We start from the raw sequence: 15819 nt of genomic DNA, 5'->3' as shown, positions 1-15819 counted from the left end.
CCCATCCTAGGTGTCGACTTTTTACCATGGAAACTAGAAGATTTCTTGGCTTTACACACTTTCTTGAGATGACCTACTCTCTGACAACCGTGACACTTGTAACTGGCGAACGCACACGCACTAGGCCAATGACCCGCAGAACCACACCTCCAGCAAGAGTTTCTAGAATTTTGATTTTCACTACTCCTATGCATGAAAGTTTTAGGCCTATTTTGACTTTTCACATTGATTTTCGCAATGTCCCCACGAGGTTGCACAAATAGGCTTGACTGCGATTCGGCCTGTTCCAGCCTGAGCGCTGACGCATAAGCTTCGTCAAAGTCCAATTCCTCCGACAACAATTTCTGCCGGATAGTTTCATTAGAAATGCCGGAAATCACTTTTTCCCTCAAAGCGTCTTTCAAAAAGGTACCAAATTTGCACGAACTAGCTAAATGTTTTATTGAAACCACAAACTCCGCTATGCTTTCGCCCGGCTTTTGCACACGAGAGTAGAATACATATCGCTCCGCCACAACCAACTTCTTGGGCGCATAATGTAATTTCAACAACGCTGCAAGTTCATCATAGGTCTTAGAATCTACCTCTACCGGTGATAATAAATCGGATAGGACCGATTAAACCCTGGGACCAATAACTGTAATTAAAACCGACACCTCGTTCTCCTTCTTAACATTGTTCGCTTTGAAAAAATGTTTCAGGCGCAACAAATAGGGCACAATGTCCTCCTCACTTGGATTAAATTCAGAAATCCTGCCAACACTAATACTCGCCATTTTTAATCATCTCAACTATAATACGCACTAAAACAACAACTGTTATCGCGTACTACCCTAACTATGATAAAAAGGTTTATTACCGACTGCGCCAAAATGTCGTAACCTAACGTTACGCTAGAAAAGTGGACGATATAGCAAGAGAACCACTTACGTTCGTTGGTGGACATAGAAGAAGGAGCCGTGACGAATCATCCCACTTCAGGGCCCAGTGCACAGTGCAGCCACCCCGCAAAACATAATAACTCTTCCGTTACTAATAATTATGACTGTTCATATATGAAACTATAATGACTTCTACTACATATTTTATTTTATATAACATACTGTATGGCCTTTCAATTGTTATTTAGAATGTTTTTGTTCCTGATGTTTATCTTTGTTGCAAAAAAACCAGTTAAGTCAATTTTGGGTTATTAATCAGTCTTATTAAAAATTCCCTACAACTATGAAAAAGCCATCCTACATAAGATACTATTATTTAAAAAAAATACTCCCCAGTAATATCAGAGGGATAAAGAAAACAGTACATAGTTTAAAGAATAAACTAAAGAGTTTAGAAAGCTGTAGGCCTACATTTCCTGGAAGAGTGCTTTACCACCTCCCTTTGATTAACCAGGGGCGGCTCCAGGAATATTGTTTTTGGATAAAAGTTTTTGAAAAAATTATTACTGAGCAAATTTATTTTTTCCTTGAAAGTAATAAAAAAATTTTAAAAGAACAATGTGGCTTTAGATCAGGACGTAATATAAGGCTGCGTTTACATTGGAAGCACGCTTGGGCAAGTAAAATGGTAGCGCACGCTTGCGCAAGCGTGCCGTGTCCGAAGTTGTGGTTATACTACGAGCAACCAAGCGCAAGTGCCACTAGTCTCAGCAGGACAGTACAGTCAAAATTGACATGTCAGACGATGAGGATATTGTGCTAGAGAATGGAGTTTTAAAGTTTTTATTATTAGACTCTGAAGGAGTAAGGGGGGAATGGGTAAATGATTTTTTTATGGATCAAGAAGAAGGAAGGGAGTATGCCCGGATTTTTGTTGATCTTCTGCAACAGCCAGATAAGTTTTATGAATATTTTAGAATGATGCCAGAAACATGTTACTACATTTTAGAGAGAATAACACCAAATATTGAAAAGCATTATATGTACAGTATTATTGTAGTAGTTATTGCTAACAATTCAAATAAGCCTACGACTTGCGTAATTTAATCAAATATATTTACACTTGTGCTACCATTATTGTTAATGAATTATTTACCTTATTGGTAGGGTATATTGTAGTACATAATGAAGGCAATTAAGTTTAGGAGAAAACAATTTAATTTTGACAGTTAATTGCATTACAAGTCATAAAGTAATTTAAATTATTTTTCTTTATGATTAAAACCAGGGGGTGTGTTATTACATTATGTTGTGAATAAAAACAAATTATAACTGTGTTATTTTCCACTGTTCAAGAAATCAAATTAATCACTAAAATCTGGTGGAAAAATACTTGGATTACAATCATTAATTAGGCAATGGGAACCCCTGGTTGTAGCCTGAAACTAATTTATCCTATATAATTGGTCTTCTTGCACGAACAGCATCAATCAACACCTCCGTATCCATGCTGAACAACTATAAACACTTTACCAACAGACACAACCGATGCTACTGTGTCGGTGAACCACAACAAACTGAGGCACGCTTGCTTGTAGAAACAAATATTTTTGTTTCGTGATTTGAGAAGCGCAAGCTTGTCCCAGCGTGCGCTTGCTAGTGGCGAGCACTGTAACCACCACTGGTCAAGTCACCACCGGTTTCCAGTAATCTGCTACAATTTTGTTTCAAAGGGCAAGCTTGGCCAAGCGTGCGCCACCATTTTACTTGCCCAAGCGTGCCTCCAATGTAAACGCAGCCTAACTCAGGCTCTGTCTGACTTCTTGTGGGAGGTTGGTTGCAGCATTGATAAGTCTCAGAATATTGCTGGAGTGTTTTGTGACTTGTCAAAAGCCTTTGTCTGTTTTGTACATAAAATTTTATTTTCTTAGCTTAAATTTTACATTTTTTCTCCAATTGCTTTGAAGTTGTTGAAATTCTATCTTACAAACCGCTTTCAAAGAACTATTATTTTTAAAGATAACATCAATAACTTTTCAAAATGGAAAATGATCTATTGTGGTGTACCTCAGGGATCTATATTGGGACCCTTGTTGTTTTTAATCTATATTAACAACCTGCCTTTTAACATAAACTCAAAGCTTGTTCTATACGCAGATGACACAACAGCTATATTAAAATCAACAGCCCCAACAATTTACAAAATTTGATAAACCAAACTTTTGAAGATTTAAACAAATGGTTCACAGCAAATGGGCTGAGTCTAAATTGTTCTAAAACTCAAATTATTAGGTTCAAAACTACTCATGACAGAGAAACTATCGAATTAAATATTAATTTTCAGGGAGGTATTATTAATGAAACGTCATCTACAAAATCTTTAGGCATTCAGGTACAAAACACTTTAAATTGGGATAAATACACATCAGTCCTAGCGAATAAACTTAATACAGTCTGTTTTCAGATATCTGTCCTGCAGCATGTTACTGACCTCAGGACAAGGATGATTGTTTATTATGCTTTGTTTGTGTCAAACATGTTGTATGGAATAGAGTTCTAGGGCAGCTGCTCAAATGCCGAAACCATTTTCTAAATTCAAAAAAAGATCCTTAGAATTATGCCATTTTCAAAACCTAGGCGATCCTGTAAATTATTATTTAGAGAATTGAAAATATTAACACTTCCGTCAGTTTATATCCTGCAAACATTAATCTTGATAAAAAATCTTGAATCATTTATGAATGAAAACCATCTATCTATCTATATATTAATAGGCAAGCATGTTTCTTTAAAACCTTTTTTTCTTAGCTCGTGTGCATCGTAGGGAAAATCTACGCATACTGTTAGAAAGCTATTTTCCTGTAGGTGTGCAGAATCCCTTTATAAATTAAAATAGGCTCAAAAATAAGCACAAAAAATGAATTTAAAATTTTGAAAAATTCAACATGGATATTATGAGTTGCCATGCTGGTGACGAAATAACAACGAAATATAAACAGAAAATCAAAACAAATGGAAGAAACTCCAATCACATGTTCTATTCAAAGTGTGGAATGAAAATAAAGAAGTCTGTACATTAAATATTTTTGGTCGAGTTTCGACCACTGGACGACCTCTAGTAACCATAATTATTTAACTAGACATCGAAATGATTTACAACTGCCCATTCATAGACTTACCTCACTTGAAACCCTTCCACAATATCTAGGGAAAAAACTGTATAATAAACTGCCTGATAATATTAAATCATTAGAATCTCTTGAAAAATAAAAAAATAAGTTACCAAATTGCTGCTTAATAAAGGGTATTACAAAGTTAATGATTTTTTAAATTATGTATATATTTGATTTCTTAGCTTATTGTATAGTTATTATAGTTTTATGTATTTTAATTGTCCTTGACCATTTCACCTGTTTCCCAGCTATGCTGGATCTGTAAAACGTTGTGTGAAAATAAATGATTTGACTTTGACAATGACTCAAAATATATATATATATATATATATCTATATATATAATACGCTAAGCCGATTTTTGTAAACAGAACTCCTCCCACATTTTTGGACCGATTTTGATAATTAAAGTGTAAAAAAAATGGCCCTGATTTGTAGTTTTGCAAAGTGTTTTTGGTTTTTTGAAATCTTTATTAGTTTGGGCAGGATCTTCCATCAAAGTTGGGTTTTCTCCCATAACATTAACATGGGGTAATCTAAATATTTAATTGGAAACTTTGTCTCCACTAATTTGAGAGAACGGCTGGACGTAGAAACTTGGTAGAGGTCTCCAAAGAAAGGCCTTGGTCTGTAGATGAGTTATCAAAAGAAACACGAAGTAAATTCCCTTAGGGCTCTGCCCCAGAAGCCTTTAAAGATACCTCGACAAATTTGTTTACATTTTGGCCAAGTGGATAATACTTATTAATGAAACAGCTGTTGATATTTCAATTGTGTTTTAAACAACTCACATTTATTGGGAGTTACTAAATTGTCCAAAAGAAGTATTTGCAATGCTATTTTTTTATTTTAAAATTTATTTTCTTCTGTATCATGTCATGTTTTGCAATATAACATTCCATTACGAAATCAGTGGAAATTCCTTCACAGAACTCACAGAACTCTTACAATAATTTCTTATTGAACTATCTTATATCTGCTGTACGGGTTGTTGTCTGCATTTTCCCCCAATTTTGCCTATATTTTATCATATTATTCTACAGATCATCATAGGTTCACGAGATTATTGTTATACATGTTTTCAATCATTGGAAAAATCTTCGATTGTGTAATACAATATCGTGTGTAATAACATCCAAACACAGAAACCTGGCCTAAAATGGTACCTATCTTGACAAATTATTTGAAGTGGTCTATATTACGGACCGTGGCTCACTGGGTTTATAACATGATTTAAAATAACACAACATTTTTGCTGTAAAAAAGGCACAAAGAGTAAATACTATTTAAGCAGCTACTGTCATGACAGAAAGGTCATATTCCTTTTAAACTAGATCACATCATCCTTTATAAGATACGTTGTTTAACAATACATGTAAACGTCAATATTTACGTAACAGCCAATTTACAGTATTTATTGCTTTTTCCAAATGCCGCATTGTTATTTAAATTGAATTATTTGTTGCCAATGAAGCCGCACAACCATATAAACGAGGAGGTCCCTAACAGTTCAAGAGTAAAAGCCAACTTCACTTCAAGTATATTCCACTACACCTAACTTTCCGTAGATGAATAATTAGCGTAAGCGTTGACAGTGACCGTCGATTTCGACGGGTTTCACCTAGTATATATTATTTGTTTAAAAGCTGTTTGTCTGAGATGATGACTATGTCTGTAGGCCAAGTGTGCAATCACTGAGAACTACTTGGCAGGACGCCTGGTGACTCCCAGGATGAGAGCTACACTGGTAGATTGGCTGGTAGAGGTACAACAACAGTATCATTTGTTTCCTGAAACTCTACATCTGAGCGTCGCCATCACTGACATGTTCCTGCAGGTAAATCTCACTTTGTGTTATGAGCTAGTCCCATTTTTATAGCTCTAGGATTGCGTTTAGTTACAAGTAATAACTAAAATATGTAAATCATCAGATAATCCATAACATGTAGGGAAACATGAGGTGAAACTTGATACATGTGTTTTGGCCGTTACAATTCCACTATTGATAGGCTTACCAAAAATCCACTTTTTGAGTTGTTGACAAAAGTTAAACACAACATAAAACAGGAGGAAGTATACTGCTCCCCCTCTGCTGGTGAGCCAGTGAGGCCGTGGTGCAAAATGTTTGCCATTACTGTACTCTTCCTTACCTGACCTAATCCTGACTTGCTTTGTGAAACTAAAATATGAATCACTACTGTAGCGTTTATTAGGTCTGAGGGTTAAGTTAGGAATAGAAATATTTGCATTGGATCTTCAGCTTTGAACTCAAAAGAAAACAAATTTGACAACGCACTAAAAGTTACTTCCGTAGTGGTACAACTTAAAGCGGTGTTTAATTTTTTATACGATTTACTTTCTAAAGATAACTTGTGGCTTAGTGTTTTGATAACTGAACACTGTTTTAACTGTTTTGAAAACTTGTTCAAAAACACGACTAGGCCTCCAGCATGAATGACATCAAACAATCTATTTAAATAAAGGGTTTCCAGAAAATAAATAAAATTGGTTCAACAATCACACTTCGCAAGGAATTAATTTAGTGACTTAGTTACCTAGCCTATAAATAAAGACTGGTGTAGTGGTGTATGATTTTAAACAAGCAGTAAAATATTTTTTTGTGTTTAAATATTTAAAAGATTATCACAGTAGCTCGGGAAAAAGAATTATATGAACTAACCAACTAACTCATGGAATGCACCATAGAGCCCAAGGGCCTAGGTTTTTTAAGATTTATTTTTGAAGATAGCAGGCTTGGGAAATAGTCCAAACTGGCACAAGAAACGCAACACTTTACACTATAGGTAAGGCCTACACAAAACGTTAGAATATTCAGTCCTGGGCAGAAGAAAACCATCTCTTATACTCATACTGAAACAAAAATTCAGTAAGTGACTGTGAAATGAAACATTCAAATATTCTAATGCTTTGTGTATAGTGTAATGTGATGTGTTTCTTGAGCCAGATTGGACCCATTCAGTTAAGTCTGCTATCCTCACAAAAAAAAAATCCTGAAAACTCCTAGATGCTGCATATGAATTCCTTTTCTTTCAGTGTTGTGTGACCTATTGTTTGTTTATACACCTCTGATATCTAATTTTCACAGTGTAAGCTTAGGGAAATTGTACTTAACCTATCATATTCACATATCAGTCTTGGTGGCAAGAATGATTAAATTAGGTTTGCAACCATATCTCCATCCTACTTGATGTTGCAGAAAGTGAGTTCCATAGACAAGGAGCACCTGCAGCTGGTCGGGGTGTCTGCAATGCTTGTGGCTTGCAAGTACGAGGAGACTTACTCACCAGACATCTCCGACTTTGTATACATCACTGACAACTCGTTCACCAAGGAAGAAATCCTCATGATGGAGAAAGGCATCTGTGGAAAACTGGATTTTGCCTTTGGACGACCTCTGTCACTGCAATTCCTACGACGATACAGCAAAGCAGCCTTTGTAAGTGCAAATGCATACTATAGGTGAGGAAATGGTTTTCCATTTCTTTGAAATAGTAGTCAGGAACATTCCTTATTTTATCATTAGGGTCGCCAGAATTTTATCCCCTGGGCAAAGCTGACGTCACTATGACGTAGTAACCTGAGCACTCTAAAGTTTGTTCGCGGACAGAATTTTACCCCTGCGGATTTGGAAGTCTAATGAAAATAGACAGAGCATGATAAATTAAATTAGATTAGCAATAAAAACCAGAATTTTACCCGCTGTCCATATAACTAGCGTTTAGGCAACTTGCCCGGATTTCTACCTGTGGAATTTTGACCCCGGAATTTTACCCCCTGGCCAGATAAAGAAATTATTGAGTATGATTTATTTTCTTCTTTCAGTTTTAATTTAATATAAAATATTAGTGATGTGTCAAAACCGAATCTCAACCATCAAAACTTTGGAATAGTTTCGGTTTCGAGATTCGATCACCGAGTTTTGAGATTCAAAAGTTTCAAAATTGAAGATTTTGGCAGTTTTATTCTTGAATCTACTGACATTTTTTGCATCATTATTATAATTTTTACCACTGTTTCCACACTAGCTGATAGCAATAGAGCAAATACAGTAAATTGTATTCTGAACTTAGACAACAACTCAGTTTCATAACAATATATATTAGCCTCTAAATGTTCTAATTAGTCTAATATTCATGTTTATGTTGGTGTCAGGAGTTTAATTTATTTTAATTTCAGAAAAAAATATGTTGGTATGTGTTTAGTTTATATGTCAGTCACATATTTATGTTATTATGTCAGTGTCATGAGTCAACCTTTTTCAGTTTTGATTAGAGATGTGCCAAGCAGTTACTTGGGCGAAACAGCTGCAGCTAGTTCCAAGGTCGCCGTGGAACTCGTTCCAAAAGCAGTTCCAGCTGCAGCTGGTTTCTGCAGCGGGTTTTCCCGCTGCAGCGGAGCTATGGCTGTAGTGGTAGTGGAACGAGGCAAAAGGGCGGATGAATAAAATCTCAGTTTATTGCCATAATTTGAGACGGATTAGTTTAAGCTGTTCTTGAGTTACAATATTATTGTTTTAAATAATGCAAAATAGCGGCTGTAAAGAAATCAATATCGTGTTTTGGAAATGTTGTACAAGTAATTAATTATTTTAGTTTTTCTATCTAGGGTCTAAAAATAATACGTGACAAGGCCGGTATAAATTATTTTAGAGGTTCTTCATATTATGCATTTATTCATATTATACATTTTTTTATTGTTAAAATAATATTATTCAAACACCACTTAACTTACACTAACTCTTAATATAAAATTCTAAATAGCAAAAAAATCCTTAATTAAATTAAACACAAACAATTATTACGGTACTGATTACTGAGGAAGAGATAATTAAATTTGTATATATTATGAGCACGACTTAACTGGGACTTATGTACTTTAAATTCCTGCCTGAAAAAATGAAAAACAGAAAATGAATAATTTCTTTTAAGGCATGTCAACCATATCCGCTAATCAAACCTTTGTTTACAATAGACTAACGCATCAGCTGCACAGGCTAGAACCATCTAGAACTTAATGTTTAGTGAGAGTATAAATAAACCAGCTGCAGCTGTTTTGTTGTAACTATGTGTTTTACAAATCCAGTTACTCCGGAACTTATCTTTAAAAATTTACAAAAAGGCTGCAGCTGTTTGTGCGGAACTACATTCAAATCGTTCCACCGTGGTTCCACCGAGCTGCAGCTGAAAAAGTTGGATTGTGGTTCCGCTTGGAACGGTGGAACGAGTTCCACTCTCGGAACGGTGGATAAATGTAGTTCCAGCTGCAGCGACACATCTCTAGTTTTGATTTAATTTGAAATGTTATTATTAGGCCTACCTGCATTTTTTCTGTAACCTTAACCTTTGTAACCAGCTAAGTAAAAAGGTTTCGCGTTAGGGTTTTGAGATTCAGGATTCGATTTTTTAAAGTTTCGGTTTTGGTTTTCAGATTCGAAATTTCTGGTTTTGACTAGAGGTGTGCGGATAGTGAAATTTCATTTCGGATCGGATAGTTGAGGCTCGGTTCGGATCGGATCGGATATTGGGAGGTTCGGATTCAGATATTTTCGGATTCGGATAGTTCGGCGCGGTTAATAATAAGCTGCATATGTATTTTTAACCTATAAAACAATGTAAAGCTGTGTAAATCAACTTAAATGACGATTTTGAACTATAGAATTTCAAATTAGCCAAGTCCACAGTTTTCTCTCTCTTGAAAATCACAATTCACAACATTTATTTTCAAAAGTTGGTTGCTTGAATTAAGTACACTAGCAGCCGAAATCTTCACACAACACCTTAGCTCAGCAGGACTGATGTCAAACGTTTGGGCTTGTTTACTTGAGGTTATGTTTTATGTTGTTTCCTGGTTCTCACAAGACAAGGAGTTCAATCTCAGGTTTATTTTCACATTGTATTTCCTTACGTTTTTGGAACGGATTACTGGCCTTAAGTGGCATTTTGCGGGTTTGCCAAGTTAAGAAAACATCACTAATGCACTAAGCTGGGCTCTAGCTCACGATTTTGGGCAATTAGGCTTTATAACTGTGTAAAAGGTGTGTGTTATCCCTGAATTTATAAATTTCATTCTACACTTATTCACTGCCAAACATAATTCAGTAGAACCTTGATGAACCGAGAATTACACTAGCCTACATAACTTCATTACCCCAAGTAAAATACCAAGATAATTTTTATAATTGTATTTGAATCGTATAATCTTAGTTTGTTTAAAATGGATTGTATGTTCAACAATTGCCGTCCATTATTTTTATGCAGTATAGTCCCAAATTATTGTTTTTGATTTTGAAACATCACAGTTCATTTGACAAAATTAGAGTTGAAGCAGCCTAATGTCAAGTCACGCTTGTGCAATAGTTTGTTTACAAGCTTTCTCCAGACCACTGGGGAGGGTCAGGTCTGATAAGCCGTCTATTGTTCTTCCCCAAGAAGGTTCGACCCTCATTAGTGACGCTCGGCTGCACTCAGTGGGGAACCCAATACCACAAATCAATCTTTTAAATGAATACAAATATTTGGTAATAATTGTTTTATTAATATTCACCTTGAAATTTCAATAAATTTTGTGTAAAATTTGACAAAAATCGTCCATTTTGACCGATTATTAATACAGTACCAAATACCAAGTACATTCATTGGTAATTAAATAATAGGTAAAAATTAACCGATTTTCGTCAAGTTTTACCCCCTGCTGTGCGCTATGTCACAAAAGCTGATAACGACATGGGATTAGTAACCATGGCAACTTGTTGAATGCATGATGAAGGGAAACCCAAAAAAAGAAGAACAAAGAGAAAGAATAATGACGTTGTTATCTTTATACCCTTTTTACAATTTCTGTTATTGTTATCTTTATGTAAGATTTTATGATTTTGTTTTATAGGTTTATAAAATAATTCTTTTTAACTACGGTAATATCAATTTATAATTTATCAACGTGCTTCTCTTCTGAAACAGCAATACCGGAGGGATGCATAATAAAGGGCAATGACCTAAAATATCACGATTGTGCAATATTGTATTTTGATGATGAAATTTAAATCAGACAAAAGTTTGTATATCTCCATGGTCCCTATCGTTTAATCATTTAATATGTACACAATCAATGCTAAATAATCATGGTTAGTTCTAACTTTATTTTTTATTATTCAAAGTTTTTACACAATAAGACAATCCAAAGTCAAACCGGGCAATGAATACCCAAAAAACAACGTATCTTGTCCTGTGATTGGAATACCACTCGCCGGCCAGTCCTTTAGGTTTAGGGAAGTGTAGTGCAAGTCTATATAGCTTCAAGGTCTTACCCACCCCTTCCCCCTCCGGTCCTACTTGACTCCCTACCCGCGCTCCTTTCGAGGTCATTGCCCAACCCCTCCCACCCTTCTATTGTGTTGCCTTTCTATTGTTTCCATTCGGACTTTTTTTTTGGAAATATTAAATCTATTGTTTACGTAACATCACACAGGGTGTCTAGTAGTCGGGAAAGTCGGGAATTAGTATTGAATTTTAAAATGGTCTTTCGGGATTTAGTCTTAAATTTGATTTCAAAGTCGGGAATTTTTATGATTTTGCCGCGATCGTCGTCTTCCGTTTACGTAACCGCGAAAGCCAATGATGATTGTTCTCACGGCCTCAGGAAATATTCACGATTTTGCCGCGATAGTGGACCTCGACGATGACTTTTCAGAAACCACGGGAGACGACGATGACCTTTCCGTGACCGCGGGAGATGACGATCACAGTAGTAGGCTAGATTTTTCTACTTTGAAACAGTACTGTAAAAAAAAACTATTACGCAGCGCCCCTAGTGTCAGGAGCGAGACTAGCACAAGTTGACTTTCATTTGACCATGGTAGTTCTTTTCTGCTTTATGTCTGTTCGTTCCAGGTGAATCTAATCGTAAAGCAAAACAGCCGATAACGACTAAACTAGTTATCGGTATTGCATCATACGGCTTCTTTGCCGTTTGCTGTTAGGTCGTTGGAAACGTATTGCTGTAATTTTGTCCTGGGAAACTAATGATGGTTATGGAGATTTAGTTTTCTGTCCAAAACGTCAAAATATATTGTCTATACGAAAAAGTCGGATATATAACGGATAGTGTCGGATATTGAATTTGGGAACCGAATCCGACACGATTTTTCGGATATCCGCACACCTCTAGTTTTGACCATCACTACAAAATATTGTATTATTAAGTACCGGTAGCCTATTTTAATTTTTTTGTAATCTCAACTAAGTAAACAGGTTTCGCTGTTTAATTTTGATATTCGGGATTAGGGTTTGGGCACAACTGTTGGTTAATATGTATGTATAATAAACTAAGCATCTCATTTAAATGATAATTGGGTGAAATTTTTTAGACGATTTATTATACTGCTGTGGAAAACCTATTTATTTCGTTTCTGTTGTACAATAACACAATATGCGTTTTTGTTTCTTCAGGCACAAACCATGAGCTATTTATGGTTTTTACTGAAAAATGTCATCGAAATACCTGTTGTAAAATGAAGTTGTAGGCATCCGGTACAAAGAATTCGACCAATTGTTGCGTTGACTACTGCAAGGAAACCCAAATGTTTGTATATACATATTAACCAACAGTTGTCCCCAAAAACCAAATCCCTAAACTAGAATATAAAAATTAAAATCCAAAACCTGTTTAATTAGTTAAGGTTACATATAAATTAAGATAGAATATAATAATAAAATGTTTACTATTAAATTAAAACTAAAAGAAGAAAATTAATCATTCTCACTTATTTCTATATCTGGCCAGGGGTAAAATTCCGGTAGTAAAATTATCAATATCTTTTCTTCAATTTACCTTTTCTTTAAACTGCAATTTCATTTCATGAGGTACATGAGAATTTTGTTCAAGGAAAAGCTTTATGCCAGGATTTTGTGAACTCACTTTGCTGACACTGGAAAAGATCCACTAGGTGATCAAAAATTGTGTGTTTTGTAAGTATTCTGTGAGTTATATGGCCTACCTGCACTTGTTCTAATGTGAGCTAGCTGCTATCCCTTTATGTAGATGAGAAGTGGGGCTTGGTTCCCAATCAACACAACCATAGCTTTGTCATTATGAAATTTGTGATTTGTAAAAATCTTTTATTAGAATAAAGTCAAAGTATTATAGATTACATTACAGTTGTTTTTACAGGCCACGCCGTTGCAGCATTCTTTCGCCAAGTATTTCCTGGAACTGGCTCTTGTGGACTACCAAATGGTTCATGTGAAGCCATCAATGGTGGCTGCAGTAGCTAGTTACATAGCGCTCAGGTATACAACCTTCACATGCTACATTCTTGCCCATAACTGTTAGAAAGATCAGCTGTACTAAATCACAATTCACATTTAAAACCGTTATAAAAAATGTTGTTCAGCATCACTGGATATCTAAAAGTGATCTCTAGAAATAAATCAAATTTTAGGGGGGCAAAGGCCCATTAAATGATATTTTTAGTTACCATTCATCACTCCGTTAGATCACATTCACAATCATTAAAAAATTACACCTAAATCGTGAAATTGGTTAAGTAGGACAGGCGAAAAAGGAATGTTTTAAAGAGAAAACCCATATGGTATTAGTATCCATATATAAATCCCAAAGTACATGAACTTTTAGAAAACTATGTCACACCCCCATAAACCATTTACTTAAAATGTTCGTCATGACAAGAAACCTTGTGCAAAATTATCCATAAATTGCCCTTTAAGGTCTTAATTCCTTTCTAAAGGATTTTTCTTCACTTTCCATGTATCTAATGTTAAAAATGCCTATGCTGTACTTATTTGTTTGTAATTTTTTTCAATTTATTACCTTATTAAAATCAGGAGTGATTATTTGTTTGTATTACTGTATTCTGTTTTGTTTATTTCAGCTTCAGCTTAGCTTAACCAATCAATAGTTTTATTAATACTTAACTTATGAAGTCAAACGGGGGTGAAGCCTATGGGCAACAGCTAGTATAAATATACAGGGTGTCCCAGAACTCTCTACCAAAGTTTTAGAGCGTTGTTAACAACATTATAACAGGTTACGTACCTTGGCGTCCACAATTCAGTCAATAGAAGATCGACTGAAGAATTGTGAACGTCAAGGTACGTAACCAAAAATATTATAAGGGTTTTTCATATTTTAATAATTAAAAAATTCATCTAGCTGGACACTAAAAAACTACAAGGAAGAGTTCCAAACAGGACATTTTTTTCTTCCTGCTTTAGTTTTATCCCTTGAAATTACAGGAAAGTAAGTTACTAATTTTGCAAATTTGACTATTTATATTAGCTTATTAAGGGCCCTATTACACTTGGTCACCAGGCAACGTAACAGGTGGCGTCACCAGGCGACGTCACCGGTGACCAGACTAGTTGGTGGGCACTGGTTCTTATGGCGCCCATTACACTAGGGTCACCGGTTGCGGCACTAGCCTTTGTTGACTGACCGGTGACTCTGCCCCGTGACCAGACGAGTAACCACTGGTGACCAAGATTTGTCGCTGGGCATTGAATCAAATGGCACATATTACACACAGTCACCGGTGTTGCGTCACCACTGTATTTTTGTGTTCTGCAAGTTGAGATTGTTGCCAGTGTAGTGGGTGGACGTACTGATGGAAAAATATGAAGAAATGCTAATTCTTGTTCTTTTGTTGAGGAAATGGAGGAAACGAGCAAGGAAAATGTACGTGCACCCCCAAGGAAAATGTAGTGGTATCTTTTTCACCACTACATTTTACACTAGACTGGCTTACTTTTACTGAGTCTTCTTTCCCTTTTCCTTTCCCTGCATCTCTTCCCCGTTTATTCACTGAAGAGGTAAGACGAGGATAACAGAGTACTTTGTCCTTCAACGAGGTGACAGCGCTGAATGTATGTAGACACTGGAGTGGAGAAACTTTGGGGTTGGTCTCACTCCTGGTGACTTCTCTGGTGTTGAGGCTGGCTGCCCGTACAGTAACCGGCAATGCCATCGGTGACGTCGCCTGGTGACCAAGTGTAATAGGGCCCTAAGTTTAACCCCTGTAACTGTTTATCTTACGTTAAATTTTAGGATCACTGATGAAAAGAAGAAAGCTGAAGAGATCTGGACCAATACGCTGGTTCAGTATTCCACCTACACGTTTGAGCACCTGAAACCACTGATTCCCGTGATGGCCTCTATTATACTAAAGGCCAGAATCTCCAAGCACCAGGTAAACTTAAGCCAACTATCTCAATTGAAAGGGTTTTATATTTTTTTAAATCAATCTTCTATTTAGTCTTTTATTTTGTACAAGCAAGACAAAATATTGGTGATCCTTGATTATATCTTGAAACAGGCCTAGTAATTCATGAAATTTTTAATTTTTTTATGAATTGCTTTCATCCTTTTATTTTGTTGCTTACAATACAATGTGGCTCATATTGCATTTTTTTTATATTAACACAAAATGACACAGTAATGTATTTTGAAATAAAAAAATATATAATTCCATGTTTTTAAAGTGGCAAAGTGATAGAAATATTAATGAGATTAATGATGATGTTTTGTTTTTAGCCTACATGTTTAAATTAGAAAAAAACTTAATATGAAAATTTGTTGCTGAAAGTACATTTTATTCCAAAAGCATTGGCATATTTCACTGTCACTGACCACATTTTAAAACAAGGAAGAGAGAGTTTTCTTTAGGTCTAAAATCAATTTAATTACATTGGACCTAAAGAAAACTCTCTCTAACCTTAGTTGAAATTGCTGTTA

The 15819-nt window shown here is 35.5% G+C and overlaps 1 protein-coding gene across 1 annotated transcript in view; it reads left to right on the top strand.

The window, feature by feature from the left end:
• The window catches only part of LOC128996352 (G2/mitotic-specific cyclin-B2-like), a 33271-nt gene that overhangs the window by 15950 nt on the left and 1502 nt on the right, over positions 1–15819 (top strand). Inside the window, exons 4-7 of the mRNA XM_054421624.1 lie at positions 5732–5890; positions 7271–7510; positions 13240–13358; positions 15133–15274. Of these exons, the coding sequence (XP_054277599.1) occupies positions 5732–5890; positions 7271–7510; positions 13240–13358; positions 15133–15274 (660 nt within the window). The remainder of the gene's footprint in view (positions 1–5731; positions 5891–7270; positions 7511–13239; positions 13359–15132; positions 15275–15819) is intronic.

The sequence above is a fragment of the Macrosteles quadrilineatus genome, unplaced genomic scaffold (assembly GCF_028750875.1).
Source record: "Macrosteles quadrilineatus isolate MER2022 unplaced genomic scaffold, UCM_ALF_1.0 Scaffold_6__1_contigs__length_79288215, whole genome shotgun sequence".
In the NCBI taxonomy this organism is placed as follows: Eukaryota; Metazoa; Arthropoda; class Insecta; order Hemiptera; family Cicadellidae; genus Macrosteles; species Macrosteles quadrilineatus.
Note: the sequence above shows the minus strand (reverse complement) of the source record. Positions and strands in the feature narration are given on the sequence as shown.